The sequence below is a fragment of the Sapajus apella genome, unplaced genomic scaffold, assembly GCF_009761245.1.
Source record: "Sapajus apella isolate SASKATOON/1434 unplaced genomic scaffold, GSC_monkey_1.0 scaffold31, whole genome shotgun sequence".
Classification (NCBI taxonomy): Eukaryota; Metazoa; Chordata; class Mammalia; order Primates; family Cebidae; genus Sapajus; species Sapajus apella.
In genome coordinates, this window is record NW_022436971.1 from 16,003,937 (window position 1) to 16,023,118 (window position 19,182).

A 19,182-nucleotide genomic window follows, 5' to 3' on the forward strand; every position below is an offset into this window, starting at 1 on the left:
AACTTCCAATTTTTTTTGAGATGGAGTTTCGCTTTTGTCACCTAGACTGGAGTGCAATGGCATGATCTCAGCTCACTGAAGCCTCCACCTTCGGGGTTCAAGTGATTCTCTTGCCTCAGCCTCCGCAGTAGGTGGGATTCCAGGCACCCGCCACCATGCTCAGCTAATTTTTGTATTTTTAGTAGAGACGAGGTTTCACCATGTTGGCCAGGATGGTCTCAAACTCCTGACCTAGGTGGTCCACCTGCCTTGGCTTCCCAATGTGCTGGGATTACAGGTGTGAGCCACTGTGCACAGCCCAGAATATTTTAATGCGTATTTTTTGCCCATAGGTGTGTGTGTGTGTGTGTGTGTGTGTGTGTGTGTGTGTGTGTGTGTGTAGGTGATACAGATAACATATTTACCTCATTTTAAACAGCTGCATGAATATTCCTATTGCGTAGAATTGTAACAACATACTAATACACTACACATGGATATTATTTAACCAAAGTGATTTTTTAAAAAATATAACAAACAATGCTTTAGTGAATATCTTCGTAATGTGTACCTTGCTGAGGTGTTTTAAATAGGATATATTCCTAGAGGGAGAATTATTGAGTCAAGGATATGTATACTATGTTTATTGATATTGTTCTTTCCTCCCAAAGAGATTTGACCAATTTATTCTTCCAGCAGCAATATATGAGTTTACCTGTGTTCTGTTATCTTTGCCAATACTAGGTTTATCAGCCTTTAACTTTCACCCCTCAAAAGGGGATGGTATTTTATGGTTGTTTTGATTTTCCTTTTGTGTGACATAGAGCATCTTTTTATATGTTTGTAAGTAATTTGTTTTATATTTCTGTAAACTGCCTTTTTATATCTTTGACTGTTTTTCTATTGAATTTGTCTAACTACTGAATTGTAGAAGTGCTTTAGTATATTAAGGAAAATGATCCATTGCCATGTGGTTATTTTATGCAAATTTTTAATGCAAATTATTTTAATTTTTCCTAGCTATTGCCATTATCCTTAGGTTATTTTTTAATGACTTCTTTTTATTAGATTTTATGTCAGAATATTACAGTATTGGTTACCTAGCTTTCAACTTACACCAAATTTGAGCAGATTGGTAATATTAATAGCTACAGTTTATCAGGTGCTTATTTTCTGTAATTTACTAGGCACTTTACATAAGTTATCTCTGATTCTCACCACACTCGGTATGGAAGTGATTCCCTTTTTGAAGGAAAAAAAATTAAGTCTTAGATTAGTAACTTGCCCAAGATTACTCAGCAAATGACAGATAAAAGAGTTGAACAAAGGTTGGACTCCTGCTATGCTAAAGGTTATTTCTGCTATACTGGTGGGAGTTTGGTGAAGAAGTGGATATAGTAGCAAGAAGTGAGTAGGAGCAAAGGAAGAGAGAGGAAACTATAAAATGGACTTTTGGGGTTTCTTTTAAAGTTGGATTTGAGGTGGCCTGTAGAATCTGTGTTCTAGAGGGGAAAACTTTCATAGCCTTACATATTTCTCTTTCATGTTTGGTAGATGACATTGATTCCTTAAGAAAATATTAAATAGTAGCCAGTCATTATCTTTTCTCTGTGTAAGAAAGTAGGGAAGTACATTATTTTACAAACTTTTTATATTAAATATTTAATGGGAAATTGAACAGTCTCTGGGATTTTATACCAGTTGCTTTAAAATAGGTTATTTTCTTTAATCCTCAAAACTATTCAGTTATTAGGTGATATTATTTCCATTTGTAGATAAATACTTAGATTCAGAGATTAAGGCCAAGGTCAGACAGTGAGTAAATGAAGGTTAGGACTTGAGCCAAGTTTGTTAGATCTTCAAAGCCCATACCCTTTCTTTCCTGTCATATTGCATTATTAAAGCTTAAAACAACAAAAACAAACTAAGATAGCTGAAATAATCAGTTCATATCAGGGCTGAATTATCTCTGTGAAACCACTTATTGATGATAAATGAGAAAGTTTTGTTTTTCCGTAGCAGTGGAAGGCAAAGTAATTTAAACCAAGATCATTGCATTAAATTTGTATGTAACTATTAGAGGTTGAAAAAGCATGGAAATACTGAGGGAGGTTGTATGAAGAGTTGAAGTAACTTAAGAAAAAAACTTGTTTAAAACATGCCTTACAAGTTTCATTTCCTCTTTGTTATAAATCAAGAAATTCTCTCATTTTTAAATAATGAAAAAGCTGCAGGTACTGTTTTGATATATTTTTGATAATGCCTGAATTTTTTTGGAAAAAGTTAAATATTTCTTCTAAAAGTGAATTATCTCAGATTATTTGAGGGGGTCTAGAACTGATAAAGAAATGAATGATATACTTGACTAAACGGACCATTAAAAATGGTTAGGAAAATAATGTTAATTCAAACTGGTTAGCTGGTCTGTAGTTACTGTAAATTCTTAAGTCCAAAGTCAGAAAGATAAAACATTAAAGAAATCTGTAAGTAAATGACTTCACATAATTTTGGGAGAATAAAGAAAAAGAAATTTTGACGTTCTAGTGGAGGTTTTTTTTTTTTTTTTTTTTTGAGATGGAGTCTTTCTCTGTCATCCAGGCTGGAATGCAATGGCGTGATCTTGGCTCATTGTAACCTCTGCCTTCCAGTTTCAAGCAATTCTCCTGCCTCAGCCTCCCCAGTAGCTGGGATTACAAGCACCCATCACCACACCTGGCTAATTTTTTGTATTTTTAGTAGAGACAGGGTTTCACTATGTTGGCCAGGCTGGTCTCGAACTCCTGACCTCGTGATCTGCCTGCCTCGGCCTCCCAAAGTGCTGGGATCACAGGCGTGAGCCACTGCGCTCAGCCGGAGGTTTTATAGCTCGGAAACTAATATTGGAAAATAAAAAAACATGAATTTTACCATTGCTTGGTCTTTATAGCAGATTCTTAATGTAGAAAACGAAAAATGCAATTCCATTAATTTCTTTCTGGAAAGAACATTAAGTAGTATTGCAACTCTTAGCTTTAAAAAAAATTATAAGGCATTTATAATAAGTATGCTCTTGAAAGTTCTTAGCATAACTGGAGGGAAAAATCACTGAGAATGTGTGGGAATATATGTTTTAGTATAGCAGGAGAAAATGTTCTGAGGATTTATGAAATAATGTTCTACTGTGTCTTTTCCCTTTGGCCATTAAGAAACCACAAGCAAACTAAAATTGCCTTGTTATGCTAAAAAAGTTAAAAATATATGTTGCCATGGAGATAGACCCAGTCTAGATTTCTTTCCGGTAGTTTAAAGACTTCTGCAAACCCTTGGGGAAGTAATATATTTTCAGTACCACAGCTTGTGGGTGAAACAAAGAAACATACCTTTCTTTGTCTTTGGTGCTCATGTACACATTGAAAAACTGTAAATAATAATTGAGAAAGTCTTGCTCACCATTCCCAGTTTTCATGTAAGGACTTAAGCTCATAGAAAACAAAAAGAATAGGAAGCCAACTAAAGAACTGGAGTGTATATTTCTTTCTTCCCCTTTCTAATGGTGCCGATGAAGTGTATATTCTAATGTCTGTTTGGATACCTTGTATGTATTTTCCTAATGGTAATTGTGGATTAATATTTTGCAGGATATATTGTTTTGAGGAAAAAAGCATGAGTGCTTTTAAGTATAGAAAGCATTTATTAATTTTGTACAGCAATAAGAATTTTTTCATAGTCTACCCAGCTTGATAGTTATGAGACAGCATAGTATAAGGTTTTGAAGTAAACCAGGTTTTTTTTCCAGTTTCATCATTTACTAGCTGTGTAACTTTGAGTAGGTTAATTATTCCAAGCCTCAAGTTTTGCTTGTGTGAAGTGGAGTTAATAGATGCATAGTACCTAACACGAAGTAGATGTTCAATAAATGGTGTATAATAGGATTAGTTTTTAACAGTAAATTTTTTAGATAAGCAGGATTCCAACTTAACTACCCAGTTGTGTGTGTTTCCTTATTCTTCATTGTTTTCCAGGAGACATTACTGTGTAAGTTCTTTGAATATCTTTTCCCTAGTGTGAGTTTATTTTGGTCTGCTGTTTTTATAGCTAAATAAATTAGTCCGTTTGACTTTACAGGAGATACGTTGCTCTAAGTACCTAATAAGACATTCGTTATAACTTGTATAGTGTTTTATTAATGTCAACATTCCTGGCTTTTTAAGAAAGTGCGATTACATGAAAATGAGGCTTCTAATTTGTGTACTTGGAGTAAAATATGAATGCATTTTTCTTTAGGCATTTTAAATTATACCTGACATCAAGTACTGAACGTTTTTCACAAAATTTCAAGGTCGTGGTGGTGGATGGTAAAAATGAAAGCGAGTACGCTGTGAAATGGCAGGACTTCTTCACTGGACACGTGGTTGGTTAGTATGGAGCTTGTTGGTTTGCCTCTGTGTCTGGTGGGTTTGGTCTCCAAATCTGACTTGTTTGCATATTCTTTTCTGGTGCAGGGTAGTGGGGATGGGATGTCATGGAAGCGCTATTTTTTGACTGTATACTTTGAGGTATATAAGTTTAGAGGCAGGAACATTCAAATAGGAGGAAGTGAGTATTATTTAAATGTCATACTAGCTGCTGGTTTGATGTTTAAAATTAATTTCCTCTTATGTGTTAGGAGCTTAACCTTTCTTGTCTTCAGCAGTGACTGTAGGCTTGCTTTATGATATTTTAAAGAGGGAAGCTTGGAGATAAAATACTTTGTGATCCTATTATGTATATATTTGAGAAAATCTGTCAAACAAGCAATTGCAGTTTACTTTTTGACCTTTTTCTGCAATGAGAAAAAAGAAATGGCATTGAAATCCACAAATAGTGTAGTGCCTAGGCCTGTACATTCCAAATCATGCTTTCTGCCTCTTTTAGTTCTTCCTTTACCTAAAAGTAGATAACGTTATTCCAGAAGAAAATCTTAGTAGTTTTGTTGGCTTTGGGAAAGGGATAGGTTTCAAGTAACTAGACTTGAGGCTACCCCTTAGGCGGTGAGATTATCTAGCTTCTTTCTGGGGCCTTTGTTTCTTGATTTGCAGAGCTCTCACAGTACTAGGCAAATTCCAATTCCACCTGAAGGATTTAATTTTTATTGAGAGTAATGCATAGTTTATTATTTGATGTTAGTATTTTTAAATAATAGATTTTTTTTTTCTCTTAAGGTGAGCCTGACTCTAGGGTTCTAGCCCACATAAGAGATGATGATGTTATAATCAGAATCAACACAGATGGGGCCGAATATAACATAGAGGTAAATTTTTATGTGAATTTTTTTTCAGTAGCTTATATCTCTCATTTTCAAAAAGCTGCTTAGTCCTGCAAAGGTGAAAAGTAATTATACTTCTTTCTTTTTTGTATTTGAAGACTTTTACCAGGAAAGTAGATTTTTAAAAAAGGATAATCTCTAAGAAGCTGTGTTATGATATACTCTGTATTTCTAAGTACCATAATTGAGATAATTACATGTGGGTTGGATAATAGGCAGAGAAAACTTTCTTTTTTTTTGAGACGGAGTTTCACTCATGTTACCCAGGCTGGAGTGCAATGGCGCGATCTCGGCTCACCGCATCCTCCGCCTCCTGGGTTCAGGCAATTCTCCTGCCTCAGCCTCCTGAGTAGCTGGGATTACAGGCACGCGCCACCATGCCCAGCTAATTTTTTTGTATTTTTAGTAGAGACGGGGTTTCACCATGTTGACCAGGATGGTCTCGATCTCTTGACCTCGTGATCCACCCGCCTCGGCCTCCCAAAGTGCTGGGATTACAGGCTTGAGCCACCGCGCCCGGCCTAGAGAAAACTTTCTTTCCCTTTTGACTCATTTTTTAATTCTTTCTCAAATAATAAATGTAAACATCCTCAGAAATGAAAGTAAAGTATTATTTTTCAATTTCTCCATATTTCTGCTAGACACACTGGAAATGCTAGATCAATGGAAGGTGTGTAGTTCATAGTCTGAGAAGTTAAAGAGGAGACTAGGAGAATCAGGCTGTGATCACTCTTCCATTGAAAGAATAACAGTAGAAATCAAGACCACAGTGGCTGCACTGGTTAAGACACATATCTATGTGTCGGATACTAGTCTACAAAACAAAATGTTTACCACATAATTGTGAATTGAAGTTGATTCTGTGTTTCTTGAAAAATAAGAAAACTCTGGGTAGTGGTGGTGATATCACTAAAATAGGTCATCTGTGGGAAAACTGATTAAGATTGGTCAAAATGAAATCTTCAGGTGTATTTCAGTGCTGAATAGGGGTAAAACAGTCTGCTGGAGCTAGAAATACTATGCATGTGAATTATTTCCAAACTACATGACTGTTAGTCTTTTGGCTATCCATCATTGTGAAAAAGAAACCTGTGGCCTTGCAGTATGTTATAGTTTGTTAATGTTTAAACTATTTAATGTCAATGTTTTGAGGAGTCTAGCCTACCAGAAGAGTCAGAAATTTAGCAAAAAGTAAAGGAACTAATATTAAAAATGCATACATTCTACAATAGGCAAAGCATCACTATAATGTCCTAAATTTGCTTGTTCTTTCAATCAATTTATTAAAAAAAAAAAACCTTTATTTGAAAATATATACTTGTTGAAAGATTTGGAAAATAGGTTATCTGTACTTGACAGATAACTACTATTGACATTTTGACAGGCAACCAAATATTTTTTCTATGCGTATATACACAAGTATAGTTACACAGACTATTTTTTTCCTGTAAAACTAGGACCATACAATATGTAGTTCGTTTTCACACATTTTTTATTTAACAATATGATTATGAACCTTTTCATGTTAATATAGATCTAAATTAGGGTTTTGTTTGTTTTTGTTTTTTTTTTGAGTTTCCCTCTTGTTGCCCAGGCTGGAGTGCAATGGCGTGATCTCAGTTCACCACAACCATCTGATCTCAGTTCACCACAACCATCGTCTCCTGGATAGAACCTTGTTACAATGTTAGCACATTACCAATCTGACATAAAAAAATAATTCTTTACCCTTACCTTGATGTGAAAATCATTGTTCATCTGCATTAAGATCTTAGGTATATAAGTGAGTGGGAAAAAATATATATCTTATTTTTAACATGTCATCATTAAATATTTTATTTATGACAGAGTCTTACTCTGTTAACCAGGCTGAAGTTTAGTGGTGCCATCATAGCTCATTGCAGCCTTGACCTCCTGGGCTCAAACAATCTCTCTCTCCAGCCTCCTGTGTAGCTGGGACTACAGGTGCATGCCACCATGCCCAACTAATTTGTTAGATTTTTGTAGAGTATCAAATTTTTTTTTTTTTTTTTGAGACGGAGTTTCACTCATGTTACCCAGGCTGGAGTGCAATGGCGCGATCTCGGCTCACCGCATCCTCCGCCTCCTGGGTTCAGGCAATTCTCCTGCCTCAGCCTCCTGAGTAGCTGGGATTACAGGCACGCACCACCATGCCCAGCTAATTTTTTGTATTTTTGGTAGAGACGGGGTTTCACCACGTTGACCAGGATGGTCTCGATCTCTTGACCTCGTGATCCACCCGCCTCGGCCTCCCAAAGTGCTGGGATTACAGGCTTGAGCCACCGCGCCCGGCTAGAGTATCAAATTTTTGATGAGGTCTCACTGTGTTGCCTAGGCTGGTCTCAAATGCCTGGCCATAAGCAATCCTCCCACCTTGGCCTCCCGAAGTGCTGGGATTACAGGTGTGAGCCACTGTGCCCAGCCATTAAATATTCTAAACCATCATTGACTTTACCATAGCTTACTATTTATATAAATAAACCCAAGGTAAACTTGCATAGTGAGATAATTTTTTCTGCAACTTTTATTTATTTATTTGAAATGGAGCCTTGCTCTCTTGCCCAGGCTGGAGTGCAGTGGTGTGATCTCGGCTCACCGCAACCTCTGCCTCCTGGGTTTAAGCAGTTCTACTGCCTCAGCCTCCCAAGTAGCTGGGATTACAGGCATGTACCACCACACCCAGCTAATTTTTTTTTTTTTTTTTTTGAGGCGGAGTCTCCTTCTGTTGCCCAGGCTGGAGTGCAGTGGCATGATCTTGGCCCACTGCAACCTCCACCTCCCAGATTCAAACATTTCTCCTGCCTGAGCCTCCCAAGTAGCTGGGATTACAGGTGTGCACCATGATAACCGGCTAGTTTTTGTATTTTTAGTAGAGACAGGGTTTCTGTGTTGGCCAGGCTGGCCAGGCTGGTCTTGAATTCCTGGTCTCAGGCGATCTACTTGCCTCAGCCTCCCAAAGTGCTGGGATTACAGGTATGAGCTGCTGCGCCTGGCCTAAGTTTTGTATTTTTAGTAGAGACGGGGTTTCACCATGTTGACTAGGCTGGTCTCGAACTCCTGATCTTGTAATCTACCCACTTCAGCCTCCCAAAGTGCTGGGATGACAGGCGTGAGCCACCGTGCTCAGCCTCCCCCAACTTCTAGTTTTCAAAATGTTAAGCTGGTGCAGTATCTCATGCTTGTCATCCCAGCACTTTGGGAAGCTGAGGTGGGCAGATCACTTTAGGCCAGGAGTTTGAGACCAGCCTGGCAACATGGTGAAACCGTGTCTCTACTAAAAACAAACACTTGTCCGAGCTTGGGGGCTTGTGCTTGAAATCCCAGCTGCTCAGGAGGCTGAGGCAGGAGAATAGCTTGAACCTGGGAGACAGAAGTTGCAGTGAGCTGAGATTGCTCTACTGCACTCCAGCCTGGGTGACAGAGCGAAACTCTGTCTCAAAAAAACAAAAGAAAAGAAAATGTTCAAATGTACAGATAGATTAAAAAATTACCCTGTAGCCCTTAAAAAAGTGCTAACATAATATGATGTTTCCTCTCTTTTTTTCCCCAAAACATATGAAAATCGTTTGCAAACATCATGAGACTTCACACCTAAATACTTCTGTATGCATCCCTAGGAATAAAGGGACTCTTTTATATAGCTGTAATGAAAGTAAGATACCTGAGAAAATGAAAAGAATTCTACAGTATTATCTAATAATCAAGCCATGGTCAAAATCTCTAGTCATCCTCAAAATATCCTTCGTAGATTTTTTTTGGCTTTCCAGTCTTGGACCCAATCAAGCCTTCTGCCTTTTAGTTATTTATCAAATTATTTTTTCCATCAACTTACTAGTAATAATGGTAATAGGCTTAGCTTTTATTAATAACAACCACTTTTCTTTTGAAATTTTAATATAAAACTAGATTTATTATCTACATAATCTTCAAGTTAGGTATTATCACTGCTTTACCTAATGAGGGAAATAATGCTCAGGGCACTTGTCCAAGGCACATAGTGAGGTAAGGTTGAGGTTTGAACTCAGATATCTCTGATCCCAAAGCTAGCTGTCTTTCTATGCTAGACTGGCTATACTAGGAAACAATCAGTGTCAACTTAGAAATGTTTGATCCAAAGAAAAAAATTTTCACTTCTATTTATAGGCTAAATAAACTTTACTAAATATGGAAGATTCCTGTAGCCCAGGAGTTGGGTTAGTTAACTTTTGAGGTCTCTGCCAACCCTGAAATTCTGTAACCATTGTTACATCTACCTCATACATGAATTACCAAAGATGTGTATGTAGATAATATTTAACAGTTTTATTGAGACATAATTCACATACTATATTATTCACCCACTTAATATACACAGCTTTGTAGTTTTGTGTGTGAATATATATATATATATATATATTCACACACACACATATATTTGAGACAGAGTCTCACTTGTCACCCAGGCTGGAGTACAGTGGCACAATCACTGCAACTTCTGCCTCCTGGGTTCAAGTGATTCTCCTGCCTCAGCTTCCCTAGTAGCTGGGATTACAGGCACCCGCTACCATGCCTGGCTAATTTTTGTATTTCAGTAGAGGTGGGGTTTTACCATATTGGTCAGGTTGGTCTTGAACTCCTTGCCTCAAGTGATCCACCCACCTTGGCCTCCAAAAGTGCTGAGATTACAAGTGTGATCCACTGCGCCTGGCAGTTTTTCGTATATTGATGGAGTTGTGTAAACACCACCACATTCAATTTTAGAACGTTTCATGACCTGAAAAGGAATGCTGTATTTTTTAGCCATACATCCCCCTTCCTTCCTAACTACTATCTGTTTAGATTTGCCTGTTTGGGTCATCTTATATAAATGGAATTATATAATATGTGGTTTTTTGTGTGTGGGTTCTTTTTTTTTTTTTTTTTTTTTTTTTTAATTTTTTTTTGAGATAGAGTCTTGCTGTCACCCAGGCTGGAGCGCAGTGGCACAATCTCGGCTCACTGCACCCTCCGCCTCCTAGGTTCAGCTGATTCTCTTGCCTCAGCTTCCCCAGTAGCTGGGATTACAGGTGCCTGCCACCATGCCTAATTTTTGAATTTTTTTAGTAGAGAGGGGGTTTTGCTATGTTGGCCAGGCTGGTCTCAAACTCCTGATCTCAAGTGACCTACCTGCCTTGGCCTCCCAAAGTGCTGGGATTACAAACGTGAGCCACAGTGCCCGGCCTGTGTGTGGCTTCTTCTAGAATGTTTCCAAGGTTCATCCATGTTGTATCTGTATCTTATTTATTTTTATTGCAGAATAATATTCCATTGTATGGATAGACTGCATTGTTTATTCATCGATTAGTTGTTGATGGACATTTGGATTGTTTCCACTTTTTAGCTATGATTTACAATACTGCTTATGTTTTCATTTCTCTTGGTTATATACTAGTAGCAGAATTGCTGGATCATATGGTAATTCTACTTTTAGCCTTTGAGGACCTGCCAGACTGTTTTCTAAAGTGGCTGTACCATTTTACATTCTCATCAGCATATATGAGGGTTCTGGATTTCTCTATATCCTCACTAGTATTTGTGTTTGATTATAATCATCCTAGTGGGTATCCAGGGGTGTCTCATTATGGGTTTTTTTTCCCCCATTGGGGTTTTGATTTGCATTTCCCTGATGGAGATAAATATATTTTTTGTCTATCTCCCATAAACTGCCTGGTTCTGATGAGACAGTGTTCTTACAGAGAATAATTTTGCTTTGAAACAAAACAAACATCCTTTTGACTTGGGTAACCTTTGGAGTATGTTAGTTGTGATTTATTCTGGCCTTGTAACATTGTAAATGGAGATTTTTTTTACAAACTGCATTCCCTGAAACCAGTAATAAGGTTCAGACCTATTGTTGCAAGTTCTCAGTTTCATTTTATGTAAATACGTTTGTGTTTTTGTGTGTGGATAAAACCTAGCATGGCAAAAAGGTGTCAAACACCTAAGTATTTAGAAAGCTAAAATGAAAATCCTACACGAACAGAAACTTTGTCCAATTATCATTGCAATAGCACCATCACCTATAACAGTGCCAGTGTACAGTAGATATTACAGAGTATTTTTTAATGAATGAATGGAAAATGATAGGCATATTTATCTTATACATCCTCTAAAAGATTTCATTACATGTGCAAAGTATGTAAGGCTTTATTTATATATAGATAAAATAATCAGAGTGTATAATCTATGTATTTACTTACCAGCATAGAAACTCCACATGATAAAAATTGAGGTTATTTATTGTTAATAACATGACTTACCAGTTTACTTAACCTAGAAATGAATATTTTGTAAGAATAAGCAAGGAATGTTGGAAAAATTTAGTGTTTAGGAATTGTTTTTTTCATCTCTGTCATGTATATTTTCTGTTTTAGCCACTTTGGAGATTTGTTAATGACACCAAAGACAAAAGAATGTTAGTTTATAAATCTGAAGATATCAAGAATGTTTCACGTTTGCAGTCTCCAAAAGTGTGTGGTTATTTAAAAGTGGATAATGAAGAGTTGCTCCCAAAAGGGTTAATCGACAGAGAACCACCTGAAGGTAAGGCTTAAAGATATTATATCAAATAAGAAACAAACATATTACAATTGGCTTCAATAGGGGTGGTTGTTAACTAATAAAAAATAACATGCTTATCAAGTAAGTATAGTATTTGGCATGAAAGTAAGGGTTTTGTTCCTGAAATTTTCAAGTTATTTTGTCTATAATGTAAGAGTTGAAAAGGCTTGAAAATAATGAGAACAACAAAGATTAGATTTTAAAAAAGATATGGAAAAGGGAAACGGAATGATCTGAGGGAAAATATTCTTGCAGGTATTTAGAAATGATAATTTGATGAAAGACAATCTTTAGAGTTTATAAGAAATTGATTAGTAGCAGGAGTATTCTAAATAGACTGTCCCAAGATGGTTAACCTTCTTGTATTCTGCTGAATACAGTCTATTTAGAATCATTTAAAAAACATAACCATCTTGGAGTTTTTCTACCCAAAACACCTCTGGTTAGGTTTTCTTTGTTGTTATTAAAAAATTTTTTTTTGCAGCAGCAGCGTGATCTTGGCTCGCTGCAACCTCTGACTCCTAGGTTCAAGCGATTTACCTGCCTCAGCCTCCTGAGTAGCTGGGATTATAGGCGCATGCCACCACTCCTGGCTAATTTTTGTATTTTTAATAGAGATGGGGTTTCACCATGTTGGCCGGGCTGTTCTTTAACTCCTGGCCTCAAGTGATCTGCCTGTCTCAGCCTCCGAAAGTGTTGGGATTACAGATGTGAGCCAGCATGCCCAGCCAAAGATGGTTATATTTTTAAAATTATATCTTAGCATTTTAATATATAAGTAAATCCTTAATTTATTTCATAAGAAAGATGTCCTGTTAACACCAACTAATTTTCAATGTGAATATCTTGACATTTTTACTGTTCCTTTGGTTAATTCATAAACTTCTTGTTGTAGAATATGACTGACAGCTTCATAGCCCAGCATTAGGTGACTGTTTTACCCTGTTGAGCACTTTTTATTTATGCATTTATTTTGAGATGGATTCTCACTCTTGTCCTGGCTTTAGTATAATGGCACGATCTTGACTCACTGCAACCTTCGCCTCCTGGGTTCAAGTGATTCTCCTGCCTCAGCCTTCAGAGTAGCTGGGATTATGGGCATGTGCCACTATATCAGGCTAATTTTTGTATTTTTAGTAGAGATGGGATTTCATCATGTTGACCAGGCTGGTCTCGAAATCCTGTCTTCAGGTGACCTGACCACCTCAGCCTTGCAAAGTGCTGAGATTACAGGCCTGAGCCAACATGCCCTGCCTTGCTCTTTTGAGCACTTTTTTTTTTTTTTGAGATGGATTCTCACTCTGTCACCCAGGCTGAAATGCAGTGGCACGATCTCGGCTTACTGCAACTTTTGCCTCCCAGGTTCAAGTTACTCTCCTGCGTCAGCCTCCTGAGTAGCTGGAATTACAGGCATGTGCCACCACACCTGGCTAATTTTTGTATTTTTTAGTAGAGATGGGGTTTCACCATGTTGGCCAGGCTGGTCTCAAACTTCTGACCTCAAGTGATCCGCCCACCTCGACCTCCCAGAGTGCTGGGATTACAGGCGTGAGCCACTGTGCCTGGCCAGTACTTTTTAAAGTTTCTGTGTTTTAAAAATTAAGAAGGTACTTGTCCTTGGTTTTGAATTATACAGTGTTTAAATTTCATATTACTTTTCACTTTTCTGTCTTCCTCCAAATTGTTTTTTTGTTGTTCAAGATCCTTTAATGATATTAAGCTCACATAATGTTTGTGTCAAAAATACATTAGATTTAAAGTGTTACCATAAAACTCCCTGTTTTGGTGAATTTTGATTTAATAGTGCATACAAATTCATATTAGAGCTTGTTCATCGGTTGAAGAAAAGAGCTGTCCCAGATCCCATGAAGAACACATGTAAATTATTGGTGGTAGCAGATCATCGCTTCTACAGATACATGGGTAGAGGGGAAGAGAGTACGACAACAAATTACTTAGTAAGTATTTGATATTGCATCAGGTAGTTGAAAAAAAGTTTGTGTGGGTGGATAAATTCCATGAAACTTAATGAAACCAGATCTGTTCCAGATACTCTGTTATTTCCCTCAAATATTTGAGGGATATTCTCTGAGGTTTTTATATTACTGTATGGAAATTACAGTTTCAAATTTATGACAACCCATTTTGCCCCTGAACTGGTATTTTCTGCATCTTAGAATTTATGCAAATAGGGTTTGGTAGAGGTTATAATATAGTCCTTCTTCTTGATACAAGTGAGCTCTTTAAAAACATCACTGCTATGATGGCAGTGAATCTCTGGTGTCACATGTGAATGTAAAAAATATGTATTTGCATGAACACGTTTATCTTTTGCTTTCACGTATATTTCAGAGAGGAAGGTGAGTTTTGTTTGTCATGTTAAAGAACTAATCATTGGACTTCACTTGAAATAGGTAGGACTTTCATGGTCATACTAACTCTAGGACACAGAAGTGAAGGAAAGATTTAACAAGTGATGATACCAGATTTTTAAGCATGAACTGTTACGACTTTTAAAAAGTCAGGGGAATCATTTTTCGTTGACATTTTTTGCTAATGTGACCTCATTCGTCATGATTACTTGGCATTGACCAAAATGTTGTTTGTTATTGAGAGAATAATGGAGAATGCAACTATTCATGAAGCTAGAAGAGGCTGGTGCAGTAAAGATGTCTTTCTCATTGCCTTGCTTTTCCTATTCTGTTCATTTTATACATACTCTCCCTCATCCTTTTTTCCCTTCCCTTCCATGTCAAATGGAATTTTTTTTTTTTTTTTTTTTGGACACAGAGTCTCACTGTGTCACCCAGGCTGGAGTGCAGTGGCACAATCTCAGCTCACTGCAACCCCCACCTCCTGGGTTTGAGTGTAAGTAGCTGGAATTACAGGCGTGAGCCACAGCGCCCAGCCCCATATCAAGTGAGTTTATTATGAGGCTAGTAAGAGTCACTGTGATTCTTGTTTCTAAGAGAGATTCTTACTTAAAAAAGCTTCTCTTGGCCGGGCATGGTAGCTCACGCTTGTAATCCCAGCACTTTGGGAGGCCAAGGTGGGCGGATCTCGAGGTCAGGAGATTGAGACCATCCTGGCTAATACAGTGAAACCCCGTCTCTACTAAAAATACAAAAAATTAGCCAGGCGTGGTGGCGTGCGCCTATAGTCCCAACTACTTGGGAGGCTGAGGCAGGAGAATCACTTGAACCCAGGAAGTAGAGGTTGCAGTGAGCTGAGATCATGAAAGAGCAAGACTCTGTCTCAAAAAATTAAAAGCTTCTCTCTTAATCTGGGTTTTGTATTAAGGGGTTCCTCTTATTTTACTTCTTTGTTCATTGCACTACAAATATGAATATAATGAGAGATCTAGTCTTAAAAATTGTATTTTTTACAATTTCTTAGATAAAACTTGTTTCACAGTTGCTGGAACAAACCTCATCAACCCAGTTTTTGAACAGTAGGATTTTCTCTTTGAGAAAAAGATAATTCGCATTTTATTCTTTCTTGTGTTGTTTGCCTTCATAACTATACTATCCCTTCTTCTCCAGTTTTCCCAAATCGGAGAACAAAAGAAGGAGGATTGCTGAAATGAACCTTGTTCTTTCTGGCTGTCTTCTTACCCGTCCCTCAGTGCTGAACTTTTTGGGATGAGAGTGGGGGAATAGGGTTGGCAGTTGTCTATCACAGCCTCTTACTTGTTTCTGGGGAAGGCATTTGAGGTACTTGCCAAGAGACAGAGTGAAGATGGAATTCTTTTTAGAAAGGAATACAGTTGACCCAGGAACAGTGCACGGGGTTAGAAGACTGACCCTCCTTCTGCAGTCAAAAATCCTCATTAATTTTTTTTTAAGGCTTTGTTGCCCAGGCTGGAGTACAGTGATGAAATCATAGCTCACTGCAGCCTCTGTTGTCCAGGCCAAAGCAGTCTTCCCACCTCAGCCTCACGAGTTGCTGTGACAACAGGTGTTCCCCATCCTTCCTGGCTGACTTTTTGATTTTTAGTAGAGATGGAGACTTGCCCAGGATGGTCTCAAACTTCTGAGCTTAAGCACTTCACCTGCTTTAGCCTCCCAAAATGTTGGGATTACAGGCATGAGCCACTGCGCCTGGCCCTTGTATAACTTTGACTGTCCAAAAAATTAACTACTAATAGTCTACTGTTGACCAAAAGCCTTACCAATAAAATAAGTCGATTAATATGTATTTTTTTTATGTATTATTACTGTGTTCTTACAATCAAGTAAGCTAGAGAAAGGAAAATGTTATGATGAAAATTATAAGGGGTCATTTGCACAGTGGCTCCTACCTATAATCCCAGCATTTTGGGACGCCAAGGCAGGAGGATCTCTTGAAGTCAGGAGTTTGAGATCAGCTTGGGCAACAAAGCAAGATCCCATCTCAAAAAAAAAAAAAAAAAAGAAAGAAAGAAAAAAAAAAAAAGGCTGGGCATGGTGGTATGTGCCTGTAGCCTTCTGTCACTCAGGAGGCTAAGGTGAGAGGATTGCTTGAGTCCAGAAATTCAGGCTATAGTGAGTCATGATCGTGCCGCTGTATTGTACCCCTGGTAACAGAGCAAGACCCTGTCTCAAAAAAACACCGTGTTACCAAAAAAAAAAAAAAAAAAATCATAAGAGGAAGTACATTTACTATTCACTAAGTGGAAGTGGTTAATGGTCTTCATCCTTGTCGTTTTCATGTTGAGTAGACTGAGGAGGAAGAAGAAGGGTTGGTTATATTGTCTCGGGTGACAGAGGCTCAAGGAAATCCACATATAAGTGGACACTTGAAGTTCAAATCTATGTTGTTCAAGGGTCAGCTGTATTTCAGGTATATTGATTGTCTTTAAAATTTTATTTTTCTTGTGGCTGCAATGGCGCAATCTCGGCTCACCGCAACCTCTGCCTCCTAGGTTCAGGCAATTCTCCTGCCTCAGCCTCCTGAGTAGCTGGGATTACAGGCACGCACCACCATGCCCAGCTAATTTTTTGTATTTTTAGTAGAGACGGGGTTTCACCATGTTGACCAGGATGGTCTCGATCTCTTGACCTTGTGATCCACCCGCCTCGACCTCCCAAAGTGCTGGGATTACAGGCTTGAGCCACCGTGCCCGGCCTGGACCATTGTTTTATTATGGTAACAGCACTTTAAGTTTGGGGCCAAGGGCTGGGAATACTCTTGTACAGTAACATCTTAATGCTAATTTTTGTGAAAGTAGAAACTTTTGCAATGGCATTTTCTCTAAAGTGAGATTTTTTTTCCCCCATAGATTTTATATTGCTCTGTGAAGAGAGGTAGAGCTACATAATGTGTTTTTTTTTTCTTTTTTAAATATTCACAGATAGAACTAATTGATAGAGTTGATGACATCTACCGGAACACTTCATGGGATAATGCGGGTTTTAAAGGCTACGGAATACAGATTGAGCAGGTATTTATCAACAGATATGGCTTATATTACTCTCTTAAGTTATGTGATGTAAATATTTGTCACTTGTATTCAAAACCCAAAAACTTGTTCTTAGCAATAATTGTAAATAAGTATTCTCAAATGCCAGTGATTTTTTTCTGATGAATTATGCAGTATTTTTGATGTTAATTAGTTCTAGATTGTGAAGTTTTCTGTTTTTAGTCTCTCTTTACGTAGAAAGCCTTTTATGCTGCTATGCTTTGCTCCTTCTTTGAATTCATGGCCTTTTTATTCTCTGTAATTTTTTTTCCCCCTCTGATGATGCTTAAGTCTTTAGTTAAAACTCTGACACATATCATTGACTCTTTAGTCAGAAGAATTTGCTAAAAAATACTGTGTACCTTTGCAAGGCAGTATTTATATATTCAGAACGTTAGGTTCTTTCCCCTCAAATATCTCCTTCTGATTCCTTGTAATCTGTTACTAGAGTGTGTCTAGCAATGTTATATTAATGTGATCTTAATAACAGCTCATAGTAAAAATTATTTCAAATTGCTAAGACTAATTAAAAAGACTATACTAACATGGGGTATTGCTTTGGGCAGAGAGACATTTTGATATGTAACTTATATAAATTGTTATATCAATTTTTTCCAGGCTTTTTGTAGTAAACCGTATTTTTATAAGTTCTATAGTACAGAATACAGACATTTTTTTTAAAAGAAAATTTTTTTGAAATCATTCACCATGTTTATAAATGTTAAACTTTGATAATACTTGTATAAAACTAAGAATTCTTTTTCCCTTTTCATTGTCATTTACTATTTTGCATTTTCTTTTTAAGTTATTATTTGAATAGGCAACATATACACAGTACAAAAACCAGTGAAAAGTAAGTCTCTGCAGCCTGTTTATTGTCAAACCAGCTCCTTTCCCCAAAGACATTCATGTCACTAGTTTCATATGTATCTTTCTAGAGATGTCGTATGCATGTATAGCGTATGTATATGTCTGTATTTGACACAATGGTGTTATGCAGTACACTTTTACACCTTGCTTTTTCATTTCACAGTATGTAGGAGAGTATTTCATGTTCATGTATCTAAAGCTGCCTTGCTTCTTTTATTATAAATACTGCATCATGTTTGAGTTTTAGGGAACCTATAAATTGAGTCTTTTTTTGCTTTAGGCATTTCAAACCAATTGAGGAATACAGGAGTAATATAGGAGATTAAAACATGCACTTCTTTATATCTGATGAAGAATGGGTTGGAGGATGTGGTTTAGATTTGCATCATGGTGGCCTTCTAAGTAGTTCTATCTCAGATTTGACTTTGACCACCCAACACTGAAACTGCAGAGTCCACCCCAGTAAGCTTACCATATGGTGGCAGAGGAGACCAGAATGAGCCTTCCCGGCAGGCAGGCAGGAAGGCAGGGAAGGAGAGACACACAGAAACTCTGAGCTGAGCATGGTTTCCCTCTTTTTTTTTTTTTTTTTAAATCTCAAACTCACTAATGGGAGCCTTTGTTACTTTTTTTTCTTCTTCTTAGCAGGCTTAATATGAATTTGTCTGAAATGCATGTATAAGGAGAAGTCTCTATTCTTAGTCTTTTATTCCTTCGATGCACAAAGTGATGTATGTTTTATTATTATTTTCTAAATTATTGACATATTGTAATAAATATTTTAGACTCCTGTAACCCAAGTTCTTATTTTTTCAGAATAAATATGGAGGATATGAAAATTTAGGAGTACACTTACAACATCATAACTAATTCATTGACATATGTGTTTTCCATACCATACGCTTCTCTGTTTGTTTCAAACACTGAATATTAGAACTGAAGAATTTATGAATTTTGGTTTTAAATTTTTTTTTTCTAGAATGATTCTTTTTTTGAACAGATAAAATAA

General features: G+C 37.2%; 1 protein-coding gene across 3 annotated transcripts in view; it reads left to right on the plus strand.

Annotated features, from left to right (window-relative positions):
• Positions 1 to 19,182, plus strand: part of ADAM17 (ADAM metallopeptidase domain 17) — a 67,196-nt gene that overhangs the window by 16,042 nt on the left and 31,972 nt on the right. For 2 of the 3 annotated variants that reach the window (XM_032294175.1, XM_032294176.1), the window contains exons 3-7: positions 4,243 to 4,373; positions 5,160 to 5,248; positions 11,677 to 11,845; positions 13,688 to 13,821; positions 17,196 to 17,285. In XM_032294175.1, coding sequence (XP_032150066.1) covers positions 4,243 to 4,373; positions 5,160 to 5,248; positions 11,677 to 11,845; positions 13,688 to 13,821; positions 17,196 to 17,285 — 613 coding nt within the window. The remainder of the gene's footprint in view (positions 1 to 4,242; positions 4,374 to 5,159; positions 5,249 to 11,676; positions 11,846 to 13,687; positions 13,822 to 17,195; positions 17,286 to 19,182) is intronic. The other variant, XM_032294177.1, reaches the window with a different exon arrangement.